Source organism: Rhinopithecus roxellana, chromosome 14 (genome assembly GCF_007565055.1).
Source record: "Rhinopithecus roxellana isolate Shanxi Qingling chromosome 14, ASM756505v1, whole genome shotgun sequence".
NCBI classification, from domain to species: domain Eukaryota; kingdom Metazoa; phylum Chordata; class Mammalia; order Primates; family Cercopithecidae; genus Rhinopithecus; species Rhinopithecus roxellana.
This window is the reverse complement of record NC_044562.1, coordinates 65,808,942-65,836,868: the sequence shown is the minus strand read 5'-3', so window position 1 is coordinate 65,836,868 and position 27,927 is coordinate 65,808,942. Positions and strand designations below refer to the sequence as shown.

Sequence of the window (27,927 nt, the reverse complement as noted above, 5' to 3'; positions counted from 1 at the left end):
GATGAGGGTAGAAGTGAGGGTGGGGGTAGGAGTGGGGGTAAGGGTGAAGGTAGGGGTAAAGGTGGGAATAAGGGTGGGGGTGAAGGTGAGGGTGGGGATAGGGGTGGGTGCAGGGGTGAGGGTAGGGGTGAGGGTGGGGTAGGAATAAGGATGAGGGTAGGTTTGAGGGTGGGGTAGGAGTGGAGGTGAGGGTAGGGATAAGGGTGGGAGTAGGGGTGGGGGTGAGGGTGAGGATGAAGGTGGGGATAGGGGTAGGGGCAGGGGCTAGGGTAGGGGTGGGGCAGTGTGAGGTTTGGGGTGGGGTAGGGGGTGGGGTGGGGTCTGGCCCCTTCCCTAGGGTCCTGCCCATCCCCTGCCTCACTCCTTTTAGGGCCGCCCTCAGTTTCCCCACTCATCAGAGCCTGACCCAGGGCTCAGGGCTTTGGCATGAAAGCAGGAGCTCTAGGATTAGAGGGATTTGTTCCCAGAATGCAGTGGGCTCTGGAGTGGTGGGGTTTTGCAGGCTGTTTCACTTAATCCTCCCAGGTCCCCCAGGAAGGACAGACAGAAGCTCCCGTTTTACCAAAAGGAAAAAGACACAGAGAAGTGAAGTTGCATCCCCAAAGTCACATGGCTGGATGCTGGAGGAGCGGAGATGCTGCCACCTCCCAGGCAGTGCAGGGGTTTGCTGGGCATTTGATGCCCGCCTGCGGGAGCTCTCACTGCTGCTTCCCTGCAAAGCTCTGCCCACCCACCCGCCTGACAGAGCACTCTAAAATAAGGGACGAATGTGGAAGCTGGGAGCACCCCACAGAGCGTTCACAGTGATGTTATTCCAGGGCCAGCAGCCAACTGCAGGCCCCGAACCACCATCAGCAGCCGGGGCCCACCCAGCCCCCAGGGTCTGCACCTGACTTGAGTCAGCGATGGTCGGAGATGAGACGCTCAAATGAGCCTGTGGCCTCTCCGTGGCCATCCCCACATCACGTCTGCCTCATCTACCTATAAAGCAGCCACAGCAAGCACACAGCAGCGGGCCCCAAAGCGGCAGAACTGCAGCCCAGCGCTGACTGGCAGCAGACCCCGGGTCGGCCAGTGTCCGCCAACACAAAAGTGAGGCTACAACGGGCAGCCAGTTTCCCAGAAGCTTCTCTGCTACAGATGCTGTTATGAATTCATTTTCCTGCTGCTAAATTTAAGTTTCCTAAGAAAATGTCAAGCAGTTACAGCTCCCAAGTTCTAAGCAAACACAACTCACAAAACTGATACTAATGATACCAAGGGGAAACCCCCATGCCCACAGCACCACATCACAGAAAAGCATGCCATTAAACCACATGGCCCTGAAGCACACGTGCTAGAGACACCTGGGGTGACACCCTGGCTCTGGATCACCCGGATCTTCTGGCCGACAGTATCTTTGTCCTGATCTTCAGGGCCGGGGGCAATGGCAGGTAGGGCCTTTCAGCTGTGGGCCTTGGCCTGAATCCCCGCTAATTGGCATGGCTGAGTCTCATTTCCTGGACATCTCACCCCTCCACATCCACTTACAGGCAATGTCACCTGTGAATTTTAGCTTCCAGGCTGTGTGTCTTCATTTTGTGTGTCAAATTATTTGTCATGTTGATATGGCTGTCTTTTCCTCGTCAATATTACTGCTGCTCTCCTTTAAGCCTCTGCATGGCATCATAGAGCTGACGACAGATCCAGGCTCTGCTCACTCTTCATTCATTCACTCGTTCATTCCTTCACTCCACAAATGCTCACTGAGTATCTGCTGAGCACCAAGCACTGGTCTAGGCACTGGGCACTCAGCCATGAACACGGCAAGATTGCCTTTCCATGGCACTTTCGTCCCAGGGTAGTGGAAGGCAGTGTGAGCCTGTGAGGGCGAGTGGGAATGAGCGTATGTGTGCATACACATATGCGAGTCAGGGTGTGAGTGTGAAGGAATGAGAGTGCGTATGTGGGAGATTGTGGGTGAATGGGTATATGGGTTTGGCTGTGAGAGCATGTGTGATTGTGGGTGAATGTGTATATGAGTGTGTGAGAGCATGTAAGTGAATGTGTATATGGGTGTGTGAGAGCATGTGTGTGATTGTGAGTAAATGTGCATATGGGTGTGTGAGAGCATGTGTGTAAGTGATTGTGGGTGAATGTGTATATGAGTGTGTGACAGCATGTAAGTGACCGTGAGTGAATGTGTATATGGGTGTGTGAGAGCATGTGTGTGATTGTGAGTGAATGTGTATATGGGTGAGAGCATGTGTATAAGTGATTGTGGGTGAATGTGTATATGAGTGTGTGACAGCGTGTGACTTGAGTGAATGTGTGTATGGGTGTGTGAGAGCGTGTGTGATTGTGAGTGAATGTGTATATGGGTGTGTGAGAGCATGTATGATTGTGAGTGAATGTGTATATGGGTGTAAGAGTGTGTGTGTTTTTGTGAGTGAATGTGTATATGGGTGTGGCTGTGAGAGCATATGACTGAGTGAATGTGTATATGGGTGTGTGAGAGTGTGTGATTGTGGGTGAATGTGTATATGGGTGTGATTGTGAGTAAATGTGTATATGGGTGTGTGTGTATGTGTGTGATTGTGAATGTGTACATGGGTGTGGCTGTGAGAACATGTGTGTGACTGTGAGTGAATGTGTGATTGTGAGTGAATGTGTATATGGGTAAGTGTGTAAGTGTGAGTGAATGTGTATATGGGTGTGGCTGTGAGAGCATGTGTGTGATTGTGAGTGAATGTGTATATGGGTGTGTCAGTGTGTTTTTGTGAGTGAATGTATATGGGTGTGGCTGTGAGCGTGTGTGATTGTGAATGTGTATATGGGTGTGTGAGAGCACGTGTGTGGGTGATTGTGAGTGAATGTGCGTATGGGTGTATGTGTGTTTTTGTGAGTGAATGTGTATATGGGTGTGTGAGAGCGTGTGTGAGTGATTGTGAGTGTGTATATGGGTGTGTGAGTGTGTAAGTGAATGTGGGTGAATGTATGTATGGGTGTGGCTGTGAGAGCATGTAAGTGAATGTGTGTGTGGGGGGGCACATAGTAGTGTGTATGAGTATAGATGAGTGAATGAGCATGCACGTGACTGTGTATGAGGGTGTGAATGTGTGTGAATGCGTGTATGTGACTGTGTGAATGAGTGTGTACAAGGGTGGGTGTGAATGAGTGAATGTGAATGGGTGCGTATGAGGGTGGGCGTGAATGTGAATGTGTGTGTGAGTGTAAATGAGTGTGTATGAGAGTGGGTGTTAATGTGAGTGTGAATGGGTGGTGTATGAGTGTGTGAACATGTGGGAATGAGTATGTGAGTGAATGTGTGTATGAGGGTGGGTGTAAATGTGTGTGAATGCATTGTGTGACTGTGTAAATGAGTGTGTATGAAGGTGGGTGAATGTGTGAGCGTGAATGTGTGGCTGTGTGTGAAAGTGTGAGCGGGTGACAGTGGGTGAATGTGTATGAAGGTGAGTGAATGTGAGAATGTGTGTGAATGAGAGTATGTGTGTGTGTGAATGTGTGTGTATCAGGGTGCGTGTGAACATATGTATCACTGCTACAGAAGCTCCTTCTCAGGGAAATGTATCACTGCTACAGACGCTCCTTCTCAGGGAATGCCCATGTAGCCTGGACCCGACTGTCTGAATCTCTGGTCTCCGAACGGGGCTCTCAGCTCCGTCGCTATCTGCCAGTATTCTTGTCACACTTCTTGGCTTTCCTAAGCCCATTCCTGGCTTGGATTCCTTGTGAAGATTAAACTCCGATCAAGCCTGGACTTTCTTCAGGGGGCTCAGCCCAGGTGGCTTTGCAATTCGCCAGGACTGAGGCACCTGGAGCCCACCACGGGCAGCTGAGCAGCAAATGGGCACAGTCTTGACCTTGGGACTTAGCCAGAGTCTCTGCTGTGGATGGGATTCCTCAATCCTAAGCCTCAGTTTCCATATTTGCCAAATGGGAAGAACAGTCCTGGCCTCATCAGGCTGTTGCCAGGAAGTGGGGTGCACAATGAGAAATGCTCAGCCTGGGGCCTGGCCGTCTCAGAGCCCCGGCAGATGTTCTGGGGTTATGATTGATCCAGCATCTGGGAACCGCCTTCACCACGGGTGGGATGGGACGCTGCTCTGGCACTGGGGCTGAGTCCCAAAGAAGGGCAGGAAAGCCCATTCCCAGGGACACCAAGGCCTGTGCAGAGAAGGGGCGGGCGCCACGAGGGGTGGGAGATGGGCGGCCGTGGGGGAGGCGGGAGCGGGTGGGAGGCAGGGGCCCTAGGCACGTGCAGGTGCGACAGCACCACCACCGTGGGGATGGAGCAGGGACCTCCAGGTTCTGGCTCCCATTTTTAAGTCCATCCCCTCTGACCGCCGCGTGAGGATGGATCACGGATGGCTGGAATTGCACGGCCAGCCGGTCCATGGGAGAAGCCGGGTCTGTACCCCGCGGCGCCCACCTGCCACGTTCAGGGAGAGCTGGGTTGTATTTTTCTCAGGAAATCTTGATTTTCTCTGACTGACACGGCTTTGCCCCTCACTGTGGAGAGTCGCAGATAACAGGGGGTTAGCCTCATTCAGAGAGCATCTCCCCCACCCTCCAGTGACAGGGAGTCCAGAGAATTCCAAGACTGGGGGCCCTGGGCCAGCATGGCGCCCACGGGATGGAGAGTGGCCCACAGAGGCACTGGGAGCCATGCTGCCTACGGGGGCAGGACCAGGGCCTGAGGCCAGGTGGGCAGGCCCCCTCTCAGGCAGCACAGGTCACTGGGCTGCTCTGGGGTGGTGACGTCCTGTGGCCTCAGGACCAGCCAGGTCCCGGAGTTAGGGTCACCTACACCACCCTGTTCAAGTGACACATTTGAAAAACAAAGGAGACCCCCAACCCATCAGCAAGAGGTCACAAAGGAGGAACCGGGACACCAAGAAAAGTCTGGAGGAAGCCAACCTACTTCTGATGGAGAAAGGTGGAAGGCCAGGCCTAACACCCACAGAGCGATGGGCTTTCACGCAGCCCGCAGGCCCCAATTCCCTGTTATTGAAAGCAGTTCAGCTTGTCCTGCAGGTCACGGTCAAGCATGGGCCATGCTGCCTGGCCGGCCAGGCCCACAGTGTCTGTCCTCGGAGTCCCACTCCTACCTCCGCACTTAGATCAACCCTTTGTTCCCCACCATCAGCAAAGCTCAAGGCTGCACGATTTCTCCTCCCGGCTCTTTACCTACACGGTCTCCTTATGATCCAGGGTTCACCGTGGACCCCTGAGCCGTGCATTCCAGCCTGATTTGGGTTGTTTTGTGGCTTCTCCCGACCCCTGTGTTAACAAATCACTGCTGTCTCTGATGCTGCGACCTTCGATGCGTTGTGATGTGGTGATACAGTTGCCCCACCAGGGTGACATCTGCCGGGGTCGGAGCTGAAGGCCGGCAGACCGGGGACTGAAGGGCGGGCTCACTGGCTGCCCTCCACCTTCCTCACGACCAGGAAGCAAAACGTAGCCCCTTCCCCGCAAGGGTTCTGGGAGGTCCCTTCCCATCCACCCGTGTGCCAGGCCCTCCCAACACGGGTCACCCCCAGTCCTGGGCATCAGGGTGCTGGCCTGGAGCCCAACTTAGTTCACTGGCTTTTGCCTGGAGGGAGGGAGGGGACGAAGAGAAGGCCAGGCAGAATGCTGACGGTCTAAGGTGTCCCTCCTGGGCTCCCTTAGAGGCCATGGGGACGTCACCGTGACACCTCAGCACAGGCCCTACCATCCAGGCTCCATGTCTCCAGTATGCAGGTGGGAGCTATCAGGGCCACCTGGGCCTGCTGAAGACCTGGCCTGAGTCTGTCCTCGGCAGGGCAGTGGCTGGGGTGTGCTGAGGGTTGCTAAGGCACAAGGGGAGTCACATATTCAACGTAGCCATGGGATGCAGGTGCTGGGGGCCCAAACCCAAGCCTCGGCACTCACACACATCACAAATGCCAATTACTAAGTTGTGGTGCGGGGACCACCACAGCCCACTCCTCTCTCTCCTCTAGCAGCTGGGGACAGAGCCAGAGCCAGGGGTGGCCAGGCGCTCCCAAGCTCTCCACTCTCTGCTCCGGCCCCTCAGGGTCCTCTCACTGCGACCGCCCTGAGGTGATTCATATCCTCTGTTCCCCAGGATGACTCAACAGCAAGGTCACAAAGTTGCCTCGGTGCCTGCTGCTGGTGCAGTCATTTATACGCTGCAGGCATCCGGATGCACAGAAGTGACTTTAAAAGGCTTCCAGTTAAGAAGAAACCCCTCAAAGGCCTATCCTTCTGCCAACAATGATGATGAAGTCGGACTCCAGAGCCCGAGCCCAGCCGCTGCAGTGCAGTCTTTAGTGAATTCAAGGCTGGACTGAGCAGGTCCCGTGAGCAGCGTGGGGAGCGGGGGCTCAGCTGTCTGATGGGGGAGCGACAACTACCCCCTCGGGTTGCTAAGGGATGAGGGGAGTCACATATTCAACGTAACCATGGGATGCTGGCGCTGGGAGCCCAAACCCGAGCCTCGGCATTCACACACATCACAAATGCCAATTACTGGCCGGGCGCGGTGGCTCACGCCTGTAATCCCAGCACTTTGGGAGGCCGAGACGGGCGGATCACAAGGTCAGGAGATCGAGACCATGGTGAAACCCCGTCTCTACTAAAAATACAAAAAATTAGCCGGGCGCAGTGGCGGGCGCCTGTAGTCCCAGCTACTCGGGAGGCTGAGGCAGGAGAATGGCGTCAACCCGGGAGGCGGAGCTTGCAGTGAGCCGAGATCGCGCCACTGCACTCCAGCCTGGGCGACAGAGCGAGACTCCGTCTCAAATAAAAAAAAAAAAAAAAAAACAAACAAACAAAAAAACAAATGCCAATTACTAAGTTTTCTCAAGATGACCTGTTAATAAAATCATTTGCAAAAATATTTACATACTAAAATAAGTGTGTATAAATTTAAAAAGACACATGCTTGAGAACATGTCCAGCCTGCCTCATGGCAAGAGAAATGTTATGTTAAAATCACAACGAAGCTGGGCGCGGTGGCTCATGCCTGTAATCCCAGTACTTTGGGAGGCCCAGGCGGGTGGATCACCTGAGACCAGGAGTTTGAGACCATCTTGGCCAATACGGTGAAACCCCGTCTCTACTGAAAATAGAAAAAATTAGCCAGGTGTGGTGGCGGGTGTCTGTAATCCCAGCTACTTGGGAGGCTGCAGTGGAAGAATCGCTTGAACCCGGGAGGTGGAGGTTGCAGTGAGCTGAGATCGCACCACTGCACTTCAGCCTAAGTGACAGAGTGAGACTCTGTCTTAATACAACAAAAACAAAAACCATAATGATATACAATTTTTAATCTAGCGCATTAGGTAAAGATGAAACAGCTGGGTCATGCACCACGTTACTGGCAGGGGATAGGCACACTCATATGTGGCTAGTGTGTGAAGGCAATGAGGCGACACCCTCTCAAAATTTAAAGAACATTTAACCTTTCACCCAACAATCCCACTTAGCAATTCCCTTAGCATTCCACTGTGTAGATGTTCAATCTTCCATTAGTAAAAATCTGCAACGAACACCCTCGGTACCCGGTATTTCCATCAATGGGGATGGGTTAAATACATTATGGAACATCTGAACAATGGAGCCCAGAAAACTGCCAAAATGAGGGTGCTCTATTTGGATGGAGATGGAAAGTTATGATGAACATTTTGATAGTAGTTTACATTTGTGTGGCATGAGGGCGGGCGCGCGCGCGCGCACACACACACACACACACACACACACACCTGAATATGTGTCCGACGAGGGAACTGGGTGGCCCAGGGACAGGACTGGGAGACTTTCACTGAGAGTCCTTTTGTACTTTTCGAACTTCCTATCAGGTGTATACATTTGTTAACCAAAAGATGAATTAAAAAAAAAAAAGCTACTTGCTACTTTGCTACTTTGTTAAAATAGGTATTGGTGTTTGCTTTCTAATGCCTAGCTGGTATTTGAGGTAATGGCCACATCCACCTCAATGCATCAAGAAAAACTCCCAGCCATCTGCCACTGTAGGATTCATCTGCTGAACTGCTGAGGGCTTAATCTAAACAGAAAAACATATGATTCAGTAGCAGTTGGTAAATTAAATAATAATCACAATTTAATTTTTTGGATAGAGGAACATCATATTAAAATCCTAAGTAATTTCTGTCTAAAAGGCACAATTTTCTTTTGGGGGTGGGGGAAGTAAATACGTTTAAGTTCTAAGCTGTGAAAACAGGCTAGAAAACAACAAAAATACAACTATTTCAGAGGCTGCACAGATGCAGACTGAGCTGCATCGCAACTTACAGCTGCAAAAACTACAGTCCGGGCAACACAGCAAGACCCAGCATCTACCGAAAGAAAAGACCATTCGCCGCCCTGTGGTTAGGCTGCACCAGGCGACCGCAGTGCCCCTCGCTCCCCAGCAGGACAAGCCATGAGTCCTGTCTGGGTGTGCAGGGGCCGAGCTGCACCCCCAGACTGGGCAGGCTGTGCACATGCGAGTGTGTCCCTGCTCCCCTGGAGAGCCTCACATCACCCCTGCTCACTTTTCCAGCTCCACGCCCAGCCCCCCAAGACCAGGGACCGTGGCAAGTCCATCTTTCTCTAGCTCCTTTGCAAAGATAGGTTCTTGCAGAGGCTGGGGACATGACCCACATCACCAAAGGAGTGGCTGCCCCGGGCACCTCCAGTTTCTCCTTCATTTCTTGACACCAGGTTCCCAGTGTTGGAAGGGTTGAGTGTAGCTGACATTCCATCAGCTGGGGTGATGGCCCCCACTCCCCATAGTCCTACTCTCCTCTCTTTGCCTTTTATTGTCCATCAGGACAATTCTGTGTCCCTCACTTCCCATCACTTTCCAGGAACGCCCCCTGCCCTCCCACCTTGGGACACCCTACCCTTTCTACACTTGTCTCCTTCCAAACCTTTCTTTTTCTTTTTTTGAGATGGAATCTGGCTCTGTCACCCAGGCTGGAGTGCAGTGGAGCAATCTCAGCTCACTGCAACCTCTGCCTCCTGGGTTCAAGTGATTCTTCTGCCTTAGCCTCTGGAGTATCTGGGACTACAGGCATGCACCACCACGCCAGGCTAATTTTTGTATTTTTAGTAGAGACGGGGTTTCACCATGTTGGCCAGGCTGGTCTCCAACTCCTGACCTCAGGTGATCGATCCACCGCCTTTGGTCTCCCAAAGTGCTGGGATTACAGGTGTGAGCCACCGCGCATAGCCCCTTCCCAACCTTTTAATTTGAATCTATGCCTAATTATTTCCTCCAACTGTTGGGTTCTCAAACAGTAACTAAAACACCATCCCCAAAAGGGTGGGACCAAGAGCTTCAGGACAAATTAAAAAACAAAAACTGAGGCCTAGCATGGTGGCTCACACCTATAATTCCAGCGCTTTGGGAGGCTGAGGCAGGAGGATTGCTTGAGCCCAGGAGTTCAAGAATAGCCTGGGCAACACAGCAAGACCCCATCTCTTCAAAAAAATTTTAAAAGTTAGCCTGGGGTGGTGGTGGTGCACACCTGTAGTCCCAGTTACTTGAAAGGCTGAGGCAGGAGAATCACTTGAGCCCAGGAGTTCAAGGCTTCAGTGAGCTGTGATCACACCACTGCACTCCCGCCTGGGCCACAGAGTGAGACCTCGTCTCTAAATAAACAAACAAACAACAACGACAGCAACAACAAACTATTAATAAACTGAAAAAGTCCTACACGGGAACTCTTTCCCATTTCAACTAGATAATTTTTACTTTAAAAGGAGGGAAACACACTATAGTATTTTGCTCTGAAATCCTGGCTCCCCTGACTGATTAAGCCTACCAAAAGGCCATCACTGTACGGTGTTTTCCTTGTGTGAACAGTCATTCAGCGCGACCTGCTGCTTTTGTAGCTGAAGAAAAAGAGGAGAGTTCCTGACAACAGATTGTGCTGGCAGTCCAAGTTGCCCGTCTTGCTTTGATAAATAGACTGAAAAAAAAGATCTGACACAGAAGTCACTGATTTGGAACATGCAATCTGAAGATCCCGGTTTTGTGTCCATTATCAGATATTAACAAAAGAGAAGCACATGAAACGTCTTTAACATAAAAAGTCAGACGATAAAAAATCAGACTGACACGCTGAAGCCCGCGTGCTCACATTATTCACTACGAAATGTGACTGGATTGCGCATCAGTTCGGTCATCCTCATTTATTTTTAAAAATCTACATCTGATTAACTGGAATTTGCAAACATGCATAAAAGAAAGTAAAAAAATCTTTATTTTCTACACCTTCTCTCTATAGATGAAATGTTCTATTTTGCTTTTTAAAAAACTTTATATATCTTGAACATTCACGTTATTCATTTTTTAAAAACACGTTTTTAAATGTTTGCCTCTTTGGGCCGGGCACAGTGGCTCACGCCTGTAATCTCAGCAATCTGGGGGGCCGAGGCAGGAGATCACCTGAGGTCAAGAGTTCGACACCAGCCTGGCCAACATGGTGAAATTCCATCTCTACCAAAAATACAAAACATTAGCCAGGTGTTGTGGTGAGTGCTTATAATCCCAGCTACTCACAAGGCTGAGGCAGGAGAATCGCTTGAACCCAGGAGGCGGAGGCTTCAGTGAGCCGAGATCGCACCACTGCACTCCAGTCTGGACAATAGAGTGAGACTCAGTCACAAAAAAAATAAAAAATAAAATAAATACAATGTTTGCATCTTTAAACAACTGTGTATCATCTTACTAAACAATCCCCCTGACATTGGGCATATAGGTTTCTTCTCCTTATTCTTCCTGTAACTTTTTGCTGTGATGAACATGCTAATAAATATGTATACACATGTCGGATTTTTTTGCAAGATAAATTTCTAGAAATAGAAGCACTAGAAAGTAAGCAAATATACTATTACTGGGGTTTTGATACAAATATACTCTTCTTATTGGCTGTGTTTGAAAGTGCTCATTTAGAATCCCTCAACACTAAGTTTTAAATATATATATTTAAGTCTCTTGTCATTTTGAGAAGCAGAAGATGGTACCTCAATGCTGCTTAAGTTTATATTTCTATGACTGTTAGTGAGTTTGATTTTTCTTTCTTTTTTCATGTACTCATTGGCCATTTATATTAAAATTTTATTTATTTATTTATTTTTGTGGAGATAGGGTCTTGCAATGTTGCCCAGGCTGGTCTCCAACTCCTGGGCTAAAACCACTCCTCCTACCTCAGCCTCCCAAAGTGCTGGGATTATAAGCATGAGCCACTATACTCTGCACCATTTGTACTTTTTTTGCTTTTGTTCTTGTTTTTTTTTTTTTTTTTTTTTTTTCATTGCCAGGACATATTCTCATCTGACCCATTTGTACTTTTAAAATGTGAATTGCTTTGCCCAGTTTTTTTTTTTTGAGACGGAGTCTCGCTGTGTCGCCCAGGCTGGAGTGCAGTGGCGCGATCTCGGCTCACTGCAAGCTCCGCCTCCTGGGTTCACGCCATTCTCCCGCCTCAGCCTCCGAGTAGCTGGGACTACAGGCGCCCACCACCACGCCCAGCTAGTTTTTTTTTTTTTTTTGTATTTTTAGTAGAGACGGGGTTTCACCATGTTAGCCAGGATGGTCTCAATCTCCTGACCTCGTGATCCACCCGCCTCGGCCTCCCAAAGTGCTGGGATTACAGGCTTGAGCCACCGTGCCCGGCCTGGGTACTCGTGTTTTTCTTATTGACAGAGCTTTCTAACAGACTGATATCTGGGTTTTGCTGATGTATATGAAAACAACTAATTTTTGCATGTTTATCTTACAACCAGCACTTCCTGGAACTGCCTTACCAGGTCTGGTACTTTTATTTGATTCTGTCGGGTTTTTTAAGTAGGAAACCATAACTGGCAGATAATGGTAGATAAAGACATTCCTTCTTTCTGGCTTTCTCTCCTACTCCTTTCCTCATCTCACTACCTTGGACAGAGCTTCCAGGGCAACACTGAATCGTGTTAGTAGGCACTGCGTCTTGCCTTTATTGCCACCAACAATTTTTTATTATGTATGATTTTAGCTATAAATTTGAAATTTTCTTTGTAAATCTCAAGAAAGTATCCCTCTGAGTTTTATCTAGATGGCAATAGTGTACTCCTTTCTTTTCCATCCTCTTTGAAGATCCATGTATTTTCCTCCTCTGGTCTATCAGTATGAAATTTTGGCCCCAAATATCTAAATATTAAACTATCTTTGCATTAATTCATCCTTGCTTAATGTATATTATTCATTTAATCTATCTCCAGATTTGATTTGCTTATGTTTTATGTGATTTTTTTTTTTAAACCTTAATTCATGGCAAGATAGGTCTGCGTTTTAATTTTTTTTGGAGGGGGTAATACTTATTTTGTTAGGTCAAATACAATAAAATGGAAGATATTCAATCTTTTTGATGTTTTACTGCATGATAAAATTATCATGCAGTAAAAAGTGGACTTTTGGGGGTTGTACAGTTCTATGAATTCTAACATATCTGCAGGTTTGTGTAACCCACAATATAATCAGGATGCTCAACAGTTCCAACACTCCCCACAACCCACTCAGCCATCCCGTCTCCCCACGCTCCCCCCACACCTAACCCTTGGGCAACCATCCCATCTCCCCATGTTCCCCCAACACCTAACCCCTGGGCAACCATCCCATCTTGCCACACTCCCCGCATCCTTCACTCCTGGCAACCACTCTTTGCCAACAAGATCTGTTTTCTGCCACTAGTGTGGTCTCTTTCAGAATGTCATAGAAATGGAACCACACAGTGTGGAACCTTTCTCGATTCTTTTGCTCAACAAGATGCCTTTGAGAAACGTCGATGTTGTCGCCTATCAGTAGCTTCATCCTTTTTATTGCGTGGTACACACCACCATATGGATGTACTGGTTTATTTTCTCTCTATCTGTTGAAGGACCTTTGGCTCGTTTCCAGTCTTCGGTGATTACAAGCATGCATTCATGTACACGTTTTTCTGTGAACGTAAGTTACTATTTCTCTAGAGCAGTGATTCCCAACCAGGAGCAATTTTGGTCTCCAGGGGACACTCAGCTAAGTTTAGAGACAATTTTGCTTGTCACAACTGGGGGGAGGATTGCATCTAGTGAGTAGTGGCCAAGGATGCTGCTAGACCAATGGTCCCCAATTTTTTTAACATCAGGGACTGGTTTTGTGAAAGACAATTCTTCCACAGACCAGGGGTCGGAGGGGGCTGGATGAAACTGTTCCACCTCAGATCATCAGGTATTAGATTTTCATAAGGTGCAATTAGAGTCTCATAAGGAGCACACAACCTAGATCCCTCGCATGTGCAGTTCACAGTAGGGTTCGCACTCCTATGAGAAATATAGCCGTAAATATAGACGAAGCTTTGGTTGCTCACCTGCCACTCACCTCCTGCTGTACGGTGAGGGGGGAAGGCGGGGGGGTAATGGGGGTGGGGATTGGGGACCCCTGTGCTAGACATCCCATGACACACAAGACAGCCCCTGCAACAGAGAATTATCCAGCCCCAAAGTCAACAGGGCCACTGATGAGATGCTGCTACAGGGCAGGGCTGTTTGGTAGTATGATAAATGCATGTTTAACTCGGTAAGAAACCACCAACTCTCATAGTGGCTGCACCATTTTGTGACCTCACCAGCCATGTAGGAGAGTTCCAGCAATGTATGCTGTGTGTGCACACCAGCACTTGGGACTACCCTGATTTTAAAGCTTTTTGTAAGCAAGTGTGTAGCACTTACTTGCCTTCTGTATATCTCTTTTGGTGAAGCATCTGTTTAAGTCTTTTGCCCATTTTTAAACTGGATTGTTGTTTTTTTACTGTGAGTTTCAAGTTCTTCTGTGTATTCCGGATGCAAGTCCTTTATCAGTTAAGTAATTCGCAAATATTTCCTCCCCATCTGTAGCTTCTCTTTTCATTCTCTTAAGTGTCTTTTGCAGAGCAAAAGTTTTTAACTTTGATCAAGACCAATTGATCAATTTTTTTGTTTAACCTCAGGTTATAAAGGTATCTCCTATGTTTTCCTCTAAAAGTTTTAAAGTTTTGCATTTTACATGTAGATCCATGATCCATTTTGAGTTAATTTTTGTATGAGGCATGAGGTTTAAGTTGAGGTTAATGTTTTTTCACATATGTATCCAATGGTTCCAGCATCAATGTTCAATATTTGTTGAAAAGACTGTCTTTTTTCCATTAATTTGCTTTTGTCCTTTTGCCAAAAATCAATCAGCCATATTTGTGTGGGTTTATTTCTGAACTTTCTATTCTATTCCACTGATCTATGTGTCTGTAATTTCATGAATACCCCACTGCCTTGACTACTGTAAACTTGTTAGTTGTCTTAAAATCAGACAGTATGACCCCTTCAGCTTTATTATTTTTCAAAACTGTTCAGGGCTATTCTAGTTATCTTGCCTTTTCTGATAAATTTTAGGATAATTTTGTCTATGACCAGAGAAAATACTGAGATTTTGACTGAGTTGCATTGAATGTATAGATCAATATGGGAAGAGAATTCACATCTTTACTATGTTGAATCTTTCAATCCATGAACAGTTTGTCTCTTGATTTATTTACATTTTATTTGATTTCTCTCCTCACTGATTTGCGGTTTTCAGCACACAGATCCTGTACATGTTTCATTAGATTTATGCCTAACTATTTCATTTTGGGAGCAGCTATTGTAAATGGTATGAGAATTTGAATTTCAGTTTCTAATTGTTCACTGCTAGAATACAGAGATATGACTGATATTTGTATGTTGGCCTCATATCCAGCAATCTTGCTAAAAATCTCTATTAGTTCTAAGAGGTTTTTGTGGTAGATTCTTTGGGATTTTTCAAGTAAACAACTCATCTGTGACTGGGGCAGTTTTACTTATTCCTTTCCAATCTATATGCCTTTTATTTCTTTTTCTTGCCTTACTGCACTGGCTAGGATTTTCACAATGATGTTGAATAGGAATGGGAGCGGTGAAGGAACAGACAGCCTTCCCTTGTTCCTAATCTTAGGGGAAAAGCATTCAGTCCTTCACCATTAAGTATGAGGTTTGCCCTAGGTTTTTGGTAGATGTTCCTTATTAGGTCCAGGAATTTCCCTTGTTTTCTTCCTTTGCTGAAAATTTTAATGATGGCTGAATACTGAATTTTGTCAAATGCTTTTCCAGCATCAATTGTTGGAGTAACCATGCAGTTCGTTTTTTTTTTCTTCTTTAGACTGTTAATATGGTGGGTTACATTGATTGATTTTCAAATATTTAACTAACCTTGCACTCCCAGGATGAACTCCACTCAGTCACGCCATATTGCTCTTTTTATACATTGCTGGATTTGAATTGCTATTTTTTTTTTTTTTTTTTTTTTGAGACGGAGTCTTGCTCTGTCGCCCAGGCTGGAGTACAGTGGCCGGATCTCAGCTCACTGCAAGCTCTGCCTCCCGGGTTCACGCCATTCTCCTGCCTCAGCCTCCCGAGTAGCTGGGACTACAGGTGCCCGCCACCTCGCCCGGCTAGTTTTTTGTATTTTTTAGTAGGGATGGGGTTTCACCGAGTTAGCCAGGATGGTCTCGATCTCCTGACCTCGTGATCCGCCCATCTCGGCCTCCCAAAGTGCTGGGATTACAGGCTTGAGCCACTGCGCCCGGCCTGAATTGCTATTATTTTTTACTGAGAATTTAAAAATAAACATTCATGAGGAATATAGGTTTGTAGTTTACTGTTCTTATACTGTCTTTCTCTGATTTTTCTATAAGGTGATGCTGGTCTTCTAAAAAGTTGGGAAGCATTCCTTCTTCCATATTTTGGAAAAGAATGGGGAAAACTGATACTATTTTCTACTTTAAATGGTTGATAGAATTCACCAGTGTAACCTTATGGGCCTAGAGATTGCATATTTTGAAAGATTTTACATAAGAAGTCAATTTCTTTAATAGTTACAAGACTATTCAGGTTATTTATTTCATTTGGGGTGAGTTTTGGTAGCTTTTAGTTTGGGACATTGGTCTCTTTCATTGAAGTTGCCAAATTTATGTGTGTAGAATTGTTTATAATATTTCCTTATTACCCTTTAAATGTCTCGAGGACTCATCATGTCTCCTTTTTCGTTTCTGATATTGGTCATTTATATCTTCTTCTTTTTGGTCAATCTTGATAGAGATTTATTAACTTTATTCATCTTTTCAAAGAGTTCAATTTTGGTTTCACTGATTTTCTCTATATTTTGAAAAATGTTCCATGTTGTTGATTCTTGCTCTTATATGTATTATTTATTTCCTTCCACTTGCTTTGGTTTTACCCTTTCCCCAGCCCAGTTTCTTAATGTGAAAGCTTAGGTTATTGTTTTGAAAGCTACCTGCATTCCTAAGTAAGTATAATGTTATAAATCTGCTTCAAAACATTGCTTTTACTGCCTCCCACCAACTCTGGTATGTTGCAGATTCATTTTCAGTCATTTCAAAATATTTATAACTCTCCTTGCAACTTCCTCCTTGACGCAGGGATTATTGAGAAGTGTGTTAATTTCCAAGTGTTTGGAGATTTTCTGTTATCTTTGTTACTGATTTCTAGTGTAATTCCATTAGGGTCAGAGAACATACTTTCTATGACTTCAGTTCTTTCAAATACGTTAAGGAGAGTTATGCTTTACCTTGGTGACAGTTCTATTTGCACTTGGAAATAATGTGTATTCTGCTGCTGTTGGGTAGAGTGTTCTAGGAATGTTTATTCCGTTTGGTTGATGGTGGCCCATTCTTCTGTAACCTTACTGATTTTATGTCTCCCAGTTCTGTTGATTACTGAGAGAACAGTGTTCTTGACTGTATATTGACTATTAATATACTCTTCTATTATTATTGTGGATTAAAATAATTTTGTAACCGGGTGTGGTGACTCACGCCTGTAATCCCAGCACTTTGGGAGGCCTGAGGCAGGCAGATCACGAGGTCAGGAGATTGAGATAATCTTGGCTAAAAAGGTGAAATCCTGCTTCTACTAAAAACACAAAAAATTAGCCAGGCGTGGTGGCACACGCCTGTAATCCCAGTTACTCGGGAGGCTGAGGCAGGAGAATCGCTTGAACCTGGGAGGCAGAGGTTGCAGTGAGCTGAGATCCTGCCACTGCACTCCAGTCTGGGCGACATAGTAAGACTCCATCTCAAAAAATAAAAATAAAATAAAATAAAATAATTTTGTACGTGTTTGTACTCTAATTTTCAGATTTGGTTATCAATATTATACTATGTTCAAATAATTTGTGTATTTCTCTCATTTCCATGCTTTAGACCAGGGGTTGGCAAACTACAGCCCATGGGCTGACCACTTGTATTTGTAAATAAAGTTTTACTGGAACACAGCCACACTCATTCCTTTACATAGTGTCTATAGCTGCTGTCACACCACAACAGTGTCTATAGCTGCTGTCACACCACAACGACAGAGCTGAGTAGTTTTGACAGACAGTATGGTCCACAAAGCCTGACGCATTTTTTATCTGGCCCTTTAACAGAAAGTTTGATGATCTCTGCTCTAGACTTAATGCTGATCAATACAGTAGCAACTGATGTTTGTTTAAACTGGGTGGAATTAAACATTCGGTTCCTTAGTTGCACTGACCAGTTGCAAAGGCTCGGTAGCCACATGGAGCTAGTGACTATTGGAGACATGATGTAGAACATTCCATCATTGCCAGGCATGGTGTCTCACACCTGTCTCAGCACTTTGGGAGGCTGAGACAGGCAGATTACTTGAGCTCAGGAGTTTGAGATCAGCCTGGTCAACAAGGCAAAACCCTATCTCTACCAAAAATAGAAAAATTAGCCTTGCGTAGTGGTGTGCACCTGTAGTCTCAGCCACTCTGGAGGCTGAGGCATGAGAATCGCTTGAACCCAGGAGGCTGAGGTTACAGCAAGCCAAGATTGTGCCACTGCACTCCAGCCTGGGTGACAGAGTGAGACTGTCTCAAAAAACACTAATAATAAAAATAAAATACAAAAGAACATTTCTGCCCAGGTGTAGTGGCTCATGCCTGTAATCCCAGCACTTTGGGAGGCCAAGGCCGGGGCATCACCTGAGGTTGGGAGTTCAAGACCAGCCTGAGCAACATGGAGAAACCCCATCTCTACTAAAAATACAAAATTAGTCGGGCATGGTGGCGCATGCCTGTAATCCCAGCTACTCGGGAGGTTAAGGCAGGAGAATCGCTTGAGCCTGGGAGGCGGAGGTTGCGGTGAGCTGAGATAGAGCCATTGCACTCCAGCCTGGGCAACAAAAGTGAACTTCTGTCTCAAAAAAAAAAAAAAAAAAGGCCAGGCGCAGTGGCTCAAGCCTGTAATCTCAGCACTTTGGGAGGCCGAGGTGGGAAGATCACGAGGTGAGGAGTTCAACACCAGCCTAAGCAACATGGTGAAACCCCTTCTCTACTAAAAATACAAAAATTAGACGGGTGTGGTGGTGCACACCTGTAATCCCAGCTACTCAGGAGGCTGAGGCAGAAGAATCACTTGAGCCTGGGAAGCAGAGGCTGCAGCAAGCCGAGATCATGCCATTGCTCTCCAGCCTGGGCTACAGAGCAAGACTGTCTCAAAAAAAAAAGGAACATTTCCATCATGGCAGGGAATTCCACCGGAGAGCTCTGCTGCAGGCCAGCCTAAGTAACACCAGACTCTTGTGGGATTTGAATATGAGTCCTCTGGGTACAACATCTTTCCTGTAGGTGATTTTTTGGGGTTACTGGTATATTTTTGCGTATTTAAAATTTTTACTTTTGATTCCATTGTTAGTAGCTTATATTTTCCTAGAAAATCATTCATCTGTTTTCTATCTTATCAAGACTTTTGCACGGTATCTTCTTGGATCTCTGTCCTCTCTGTTCTCCTTCGGTTTGTTGTGTGTTTTCCCGGTGTCTCAAGCTGGCATCTCAGAAGTTCATTTAATTTTGTATTTATCTCTTTTGATTCTTTCTATTCTTTGGAATTTGTTGTGCATTTTACACACACACTGCAAGTCAACTGGACTCACCACATGTGCTCAGCAGCCACGTGTGGCTAGTGGCTGCCAGAGCGGGCAGGGCAGTTCCAGAGAGTATAAAGTTCAGTACAAATCTTTTCAACCAACCTAATTATTTCTTTCTGATTCCCCATCTCCCTGCTCTGTCCCACTCCTGTAAGAAAGTGGAATGTGCATGGCAACGTATCCTCTTGTTTCTGACAGATTCTGCTTTTTTTTTTTTGGTGGGGGCGGTGGAGTCTCATTCTGTTGCCCAGGCTGGAGTGCAGTAGCGTTATCTCGGCTCACTGCAACTTCTGCTTCCCAGGTTCAAGCGATTCTCTTGCCTCAGCCTCCCAAGTAGCTGGGACTACAGGCACACACCACCACGCCTGGCTAATTTTTGTACTTTTAGTAGAGACAGGGTTTTACCACATTGACCAGGCTGGTCTCGAACTCCTGACCTCAGGTGATCTACCTGCCTTGGCCTCCCAAAGTGCAGGGATTACAGGCATGAGCCGCTGGGCCTGGCCTTCTGCTCTATTTTTTTGTCCAGTTCATAACACTTCCCAGCTATTACCTTTTCACTGCAAAGTGTACCTCTTGGGAATAGCCTTTCTAATCATAAGACACAATATCTGAAGATTAGGTTTAAATGAATAAAAGTACTGACAGATTTGCTATCAAAATGGAAAAGAGATTTTTATCCAAAAAGAAGATGCCGTGGACCAAGTGAGAGGGCACATAAGCCCTTGATAATGTCAGCTTTTTGCTGCGCACTGCCTTCAGCTCCTTATCTGTGTTATTTATTCAATCTGCACAAGCCTGAGAAGTAGGTACTAGGATTCCCATCTTACAGATAAGGCACAGAGAAGTTAAGTAATTTGCATAAGGTCATACAGCTAAGAAGCAGCTGAGCTGAGAAACCTAGGCAGTTGGGCACCAGTGACTCTGTGCATAAATTGCGTCCCTTATATTATCATGCAGGAGAAAACATTTGAAAATCTAAAAAAAAGGAAAAGAATATCCAGAATGTATAAAAAGCTACTACAAATCAAGAAGATAAATGTAAAGAACCCAATAGAAAAGGGGGAAAAGATAACAGGCACTGATAGATAAAGAAATGGATACAGCCAATAAACATGTGAAAAGATGCCGGGCGCGGTGGCTCAAGCCTGTAATCCCAGCACTTTGGGAGTCCGAGACGGGCAGATCACGAGGTCAGGTGATGGAGACCATCCTGGCTAACATGGTGAAACCTCGTCTCTACTAAAAAATACAAAAAAACTAGCCAGGCGAGGTGACGGGCACCTGTAGTCCCAGCTACTGGGGAGGCTGAGGCAGGAGAATGGCGTGAACCCGGGAGGCGGAGCTTGCAGTGAGCTGAGATCTGGCCACTGCACTCCAGCCCGGGCGACAGAGTGAGACTCCATCTCAAAAAAAAAAAAGAAAAGAAAAAAGAAAAGATGCTCAAATTTACAAGTCATCAAGGAGGGCAGGGTAAGACAAGATACAATGTTTCACCCAACAGGTTAGAAGTTTGACAGCAGGGCTAGGGAAGGTGCCTGCAAATAGCCTCTCTTGCACCACTGGTAGCAACGTGACACTTGTACTGCCTTTTTGAATGGCAATTGGGCAGAGTCCATCACCATTTAAAATGCACTTCATTCAGGACGAGCAGTTCCACTTCCAGGCTACAGCTGGTCTCAGACGTGCACAGAGATGTTCGCACACACACACTCTCCTGAGCAACCTCTACTCAACTCACTGGCTGAATACCCCGTACTCTGCTACCTCCCAGGCGCTCAGGGCAGAGGCTACCTGCCTGCCTCTCTCCCCATCTGGCGAGGATGCACCCACTGTCATTTGCATTCCTCAAACTTACTCAACCCAGTGGCAACTGCGATGCAGTTGTATCATTTAATGATAAAAACCAATGAATTCTCAGTGGAAAGGGAGTTGTTTTAATGAAAACTGAGCTGAAAGCTCTGAAGAGTCCAGGAAAGGCAAGTTGCTAAAAAACTATCACCAAAACCAAGCTGCTACAGAATGTGCTGAAACTAAAAGAAGTGTAAAACACTGTAAAAATCTATGAGGATTTTGCCCTTAGTCTGCATAGGTGTCTAAACTCCAAAATTAAACGGTGCATTATGGCTGTGTCTAATCAGGAGAGACAAAATAGATAAAGCTGGTCCTCCAGGGAAAACCCATGATCCAAGAAACGGGCTGGACACATTTGCAGTTTATATTTTTTTAAACAATGAAAATACACAGAGGATTCATGTATTTCATTGCAAAACTTATTTTTTTTTTTCTTCTGAGACAGAGTCTTGCATTGTTGCTCGGGCTGGAGTGCAATGGTGCGATCTTGGCTCACTGCAACCTCCGCCTCCTAGGTTCAAGTGATTCTCCTGCCTCAGCCTCCCGCGTAGCTGGAACTACAGGGACCCGCCACCATACCTGGCTAATTTTTTGTATTTTTAGTAGATGAATAAGATGACAAAACAAGATGACTCTGTTCACTTGGGTAATTTTTCTTGCCCTGAACTCTACTCTGTCTGATAATATAATGGGTTTAGATTTCTAATCAATTGGATAATTTCTTTATTTTTATTTTTTTCGAGACAGAGTCTTGCTCTGTCACCCAGGCCAGAGGGCAGTGACACCATCTCGGTGCACTGCAACCTCTCCACGTCTTGGGTTCAAACGATTCTCCTGCCTCAGCCTCCTGAGTAGCTGGGATTACAGGCACCCGATACTATGCCCGGCTAATTTTTTTTTTTTTTTTTTTGAGACAGAGCCTCACTTTATGGCCCAGGTTGGAGTGCAGGTGTGTGATATTGGCTCACTGCAACCTCTGCCTCCTGGGTTCAAGGGATTCTCCTGCCTCAGCCTCCTGAGTAGAGTAGCTGGGACTATAGGCGGGCACACCACACCAGGCTTATTTTTGTATTTTTAGTAAATATGGTGTTTCACGACATTTGCCAGGCTGGTCTTGAACTCCTGACCTCAAGTGATCCACCCACCTCGGCCTCCCAAAGTTCTGGGATTATAGGCATGAGCCACCGTGCCTGGCCCACCTGGCTAATTTTTATATTTTTGTAGAGCTGTGGTTTTGCCATGTTGGCCAGAGTGGTCTTGAACTCCTAACCTCAGGTGATCTCCCACCCCGGCCTCCGAAAGTGCTGGGATTACAGGTGTCAGCCACCACACCGAGCTTCAGTTGAAGAATTTCTGTCCTTTAATGGAGGAGTTTAAGCTGTTCGCATGTATTGTTGTAATGGATTTGTTTGCTGTTAAATTTGCCACTAATTTGGTGCTGTTTGTTTTTCATGCTTCTTCACTGTTTGCTCTCCATTTGTGACAAGGGCCTTTTCTCTGCTTTCAGCTTTGCTTATGTTGTAAAAGGTTTCTAACATGTGTTTAAGTTCTACTAGGATTTATTTCTAAGCTTTTATTTTTTTTGAGATGGAGTCTTGCTGTGTCACCCAGGCTAGAGTGCAGAGGCGCAATCTCGGCTCACTGCAACCTCCGCCTCCGAGTTCAAGAGATTCTCCTGCCTCAGCCTCCCGAGTAGCTGGGATTACAAGCGCCTGCCACCACGCCTGTCTAACTTTTGTATTTTTAGTAGAGACGGGGTTTCACCATCTTGGCCAGGCTGGTTTCGAACTCCTGACCTTGTGATCCACCAGCCTCGACCTCCCAAAGTGCTGCGGTTACAGGCGCCTGCCACCGTGCCCAGCTAACTTTTGTATTTTTAATGGAGACAGGGTTTCACCATCTTGGCCAGGCTGGTCTCGAACTCATGACCTCGTGATCCACCAGCCTCAGCCTCCCAAAGTGCTGGGATTACAGGCGTGAGTCACCACACCCAGTCTTGTTTCTAAGTTTTACATTAGAAGTTTTACTAAAAATAAATCGATGCAGCCATTTACAAATCACTGCTCACAAGTTAGGAAGGATGCCAAAGTCTAAACATTTTCCATACTCTACCGGGCATGACACCCAGGTGAAGCCTAGGTGGCCCTTCAAAAATCCACTTTTATCAAGCCTTCCCTAGTAGCAACTCCATTCATCGTAAAACCCAAGTCTCAGGTATATGATGCTGGTCAGGAACAATTCACAGTTTTGGTCATTAATCGCGTATATAGGCTACTGTTTCATGTTTTAAATAAACAAGAGCAAATGTTTCTGTAGAATCTAGCACAGGAGTAATCGGTGGGTAGGGAAAGGCAGGACTTTTGGAGACACAGCTGCCACAAGAAACAAGCACAAGGGTGAGCTTGGACAAGCATGTGAGTGTGCTCAGGAATGCAGGTGAGTGTGGTGGGGGTGAGACGGAGCGGAAGAGGACACAGATGATGGAACTAGGTGGACCAAGTGCTTATAAAAACCAAATCTCTTCTTTTGTTGTTCCCTTCTGTGCCCACTTTTTAAATTTCACAATTAACACGAACTTGTATATTCACAATTTCTCTCCACCATTCTTCCTGTTACTCCTGACCATACGCTTGTTTCTCTATACCACAAATTTTCCCTTAATACTCAAATGATCTTTGTTCTGCTAAAACAAACACTTAAATTTCTTATTCATTTGTTACTGTTTTTAATTGATTATTTCTCCCTGCTAGCAACAAACCATCAGGCAACTCAACGATTTTGCCTCAGCCTAATTGACAGTCACTGAAGTCCACCTGAACCATCAAATGAAGGGGCCAGAGACATGAATCCCAGATTTCTGTAGCATTTCAGGAGCAGCTGGGCAAGCTGAGGGACCTCCTTCAGAGACCCCATTCATCCAAAGTTCAGACAGTCCCAAAAGAAAGTGGTGGGATAAGATAGTGAACGCAAAGAGATATGGCAGACCTCCGTCAACCACAGATCACTGCAGCTATGGCACAGTCACAGTGAGCTCAGCATTGCCTAGTGCCGTGGCATTCACGCGTGACGGAAATATGCAACGACGATAACGAAGGGTGGAAAAACTGTGATCAGACAGCAATGCTTCAGATGCTCAATATTGGGGGTGAGCTATCCTAGAAGGTAACTGGGTGTCTCTTGCTGCCTGTAAAACCATGTTTATTTTTGTACACGTTCTAGATGGACAACCCTGTTGACGATTCCTCTGGTGAACCAGCTAGGGCACCTCACCCCCTAGAGGAAGCCTCACCCCCAGCAGTGAGGGCCACCCCTGTGTGCTGTGGGGGAGCCCCCACCCCTCGGCGCTTGTTACCTCTTGCAGCTTAATCTCCTCAGGCTGTAGGATCTCAAGCACCCCGCTGCTCCGGATCTCAGGGAGATCCTGCCAGAGGTTGAACCTTGAGTGAGGGTTACTGAGCAGGCAGATCTGGGGCAGAGCCTTCCTCTCTGGTGGGCTGGCCGGCTCCTCCTCCTCCTCTTCCTCTTCCTCCTCTGGGGTGTCCTCACTGGCCAGGGACCCATTGGTATTGTCTTCTATTTCTGCGTCCTGTTGCCTCCTGGTTTCAATTTCTTGGAGAGTCGATTTATCTCGGTATTCCTGATACAGGAGCCCTGAAATCAAAGAGTTGTAAAAAAGAAAAGGAAAAGATCTCAGATGACAATCATTCCAAATCCCTAAGTCAAGGCTTCATGTTCTTATCAAGGGTGGCTGCTGTGTCCAGGAATACACAGTGCAAGCCAGCCCTGCACCTGTCTCAGCGGCAGGCTCCAGGCCACGGGATACACTGCCATCGTCTTCATTTCTTGGGAAAGACCAGCATGCTTATGTTTTTTCCCAACACATAAAGAAATGCCCGAATGGACTCAAAATCCAATATATGCTTTCCCCACACACACACGGCAAACAAGAACCTAGAACCTGATGTGTCCACCACCAAGTTGATGGGAATGTCCCAACCGTGTCTCATTATCCCAGCAGGGTAATTTCTGTAGCCCTAAATGCTTCAATATTCAAACTCAGGAATATCCATTTGTGCAGTGGGGGTAGCTGTAAATTCTCATTTTGAAGGAAAAATCAGCGTTTTATCAATCTTATGATTTAAAAAGGGAAACATTCCCTTTTTGCTTTCACAGCTGCAGACTTCACTGACCAACTGTACTTGCAATGAATGCTTTCCAGTCTCTCAGGTAGATTTGGGAGTGCAGCTGAATCAGAGCAAATGAAGCACCTCCAAAGGGATAACCCCATTTCCGATGTCCTGGCCTTGGGACACAGGGACTTCCTCTCCGCACAGGCAGCCATGTCAGGGTTGGGGGTTGCCATGGCTGGGCGGGACGGTGAGGGGTAATCCTGCCTGCTGCAGGCTGGGAGGAAAGGGGTCAGACCCCAAGGTCTTGTCCACAGTGCCACAGAGGCAGGAGTCTAGCCCGAGGGCAAGGGCTAGACAGAGCAAAAACACTCTGTTCTACATGTTATTGTTTTAAAATTTATTTATTTTGAGATCGGGCCTCACTCTGTCACCCAGGCTGGAGGGCAGTAGTGCAATCATAGCTCACTGCAGGCTCCATCTCCTGGGCTCCAGTGATTCTCCTGCCTCGGCCTCCTGAGTAGCTAGGACTACAGGTGTTTGCCACCATGGCCAGCTAGTTTTTTCCTCTTTTTTATTTTTTGGTAGAGATGAGGACTTGCTATGTTACCCAGGCTGATCTTGAATTTCTGGCCTCAAGCCTTAGTTCCTGGTCTTGAACACCTCTCCCCTCAGCCTCCCATGGTGCTGGATTAGACCTGAACCCCTGTGCCTGGTCCTGTCTACATTTTAGAAGCATAGACTGGGAGAAACCGGCTGCAGCAGCTCCCTGGGAGAGCCAGGATGGAGGCCTGCACTGAAGGACTGGGAAGGGGATGAAGCCAAGTGCCTGATTCGGGGACAGTTACAAGATACAGGACAGGCCCTGGGCCATGCATAACATTCAGGTGACCAGTGAGGCAGCAGAGACCAGAGGCCTCACTGGAGCAGATGAGGGTCTGGCTGAGGGTGGCGTCAGGGTGGTGAGCATCGAGATGTACCCAGGCACCCAGGTGGAGGCCTTGTGGGTATCAGGATGTCCTGGTCTGGCCCTTGGGACAGTGGCCGAGGCCCCTCGATATGTGCAACTATGAGACAAAGATGATTCCCAGAAAGTTGCAATATGGATGAATATAGCACTTGATAAGCACTTGCTCTTACAACGCAGTACAACTGTTAGCTATTATTCCTTCTTTAATTGTTAAACATATCTAAACTGTAGAAAAAGGAAGAAAAGAAAAACAGACCACCTTCAAAATCCTGAATGAGGCTGGAGAAATTATATTCATGAACAGGAACCTAATAAGGCGGCCCTATGAATTAAATGACTTGGTTTCCAGGGTCTGTAACTCCAAATTACAAAGCCTCTCTGCCAAGGTAACCAGAGCATCCACTTCAGCAAGCTAAAAGCCCATGCTTTGCCAATGATGCAACCCAGCCGGATACAACATGGAGTTGATTCGACAAAGGAATAAAAAAGAAAATCCAACTCTAAGCTAAATGCAACCCTGACTCAAGATCTATAAAGACAGGTCTGACGTCACCACCCACATCAGTTCAATAATGAGCCTAAGGTAGGCCGACTGTTGCGACGTCAGGCTATCACCATCCTGTGATTCTGACACTGTGGTTACAGAGGTTTAAAGAAACCAGGTTTCACGGGTTGACTTGGATTCACTTTTCAGTGCATAGTGCAGTGTCTCCTACATAGTAGGTACTCAACTACTTGTTAAACACCTTTTAAAAATGCGGTTTCCAAGGCTGGGTGTGGTGGTTCATGCCTGCAATCCCAGCACTTTGGGAGGCTGAGGCGGATGGATCACTTGAAGTCAGGAGTTCGAGACCAGCCTGGCTAACATGGCAAAACTCCGTCTCTACTAAAAACACAAAAATTAGCTGGGTGTGGTGGCAGGCACCTATAATCCCAGCTACTCAGGAGGCTATGGCAGGAGAATAGCTTGAACCCAGGCGGTGGAGGGTGCAGTGGGCCGAGATCGTGCCACTTCACACTAGCCTGGGCAAAACAGCGAAACTTCGTCTCAAAAAAACAAAACAAAACCAAAAAAAAAAAAAAAAAAAAGAAAACAGTTTCCAAGCTTCACAAAAGTGTCTCACTTGGCATATTTTTGAAGGCTCAAAAATATGTCTTATGTGTGCTATAGTCGGTAAATCATGGGTGAATACTATCTTGAACATCTCACTGTGATACATATGCTGAACAAAGACAAAAATATCAGCATTGTGGGTAGCTAGGTTGAAAATAATAGTTCTGAAGCCACCTCATGGCAGACGCTGTTGACTGCCTCTCCTGCACCCCCTCGTGCCCCTCTGCCCGGTTGTAAGGGGAGGGCTTCTGTTTGGGTGCTGACCCAATCTGTGCTCGGAGAAGTGAGTGAAGGTTGATTGATCAAAACCTACTATAAGGCCGGGGGCAGTGGCTCACACCTGTAATCCTAGCACTTTGGGAGGCTGAGGCGGGCAGATCACTTGAGGTCAGGAGTTTCGAGACCAGCCTGGGCAACATGGAGAAATCCTATCTCTACTAAAAATACAAAAATTAGCCAGGTGTGGTGGCAGGCGCCTGTAATCCCAGCTACTCGGGAGGCTGAGGCAGGAGAATCACTTGAATCCAGGGGGTGGAGATTGCAATGAACCAAGATTGTGCCACTTCACACCAGCCTCGGCCAAAGAGCGAAAACCTAGGATAGTTCCTTGCCCCTTGCCAGTGGTGGGTTAGACACAGGCACGAGGCATAGCCTGGCTGCAGTGGTGTGAGTGCTGGTGTCCCTCTAGATTCATACGTTGGAACCTAATACCCAGTGTGAGAGTTTTAAGAGGTGGAGCCTTTGGAAAGTGACTAAGACATGAGGGCACTGCCTCTGTGAGAGGGATTCACGCCCTCCCTTATAAAAGAGGTGGATAGGGCCAGGCAGAGTGGCTCATGCCTGTAATTCCAGCACTT

General features: G+C 46.7%; 1 protein-coding gene across 1 annotated transcript in view; it reads right to left on the bottom strand.

Moving 5' to 3' along the window:
• Positions 1-27,927, bottom strand: part of LOC104655156 (ephexin-1) — a 52,083-nt gene that overhangs the window by 20,033 nt on the left and 4,123 nt on the right. Inside the window, exon 3 of the mRNA XM_030917057.1 lies at positions 24,212-24,510. Within this exon, the coding sequence (XP_030772917.1) occupies positions 24,212-24,510 (299 nt within the window). The remainder of the gene's footprint in view (positions 1-24,211; positions 24,511-27,927) is intronic.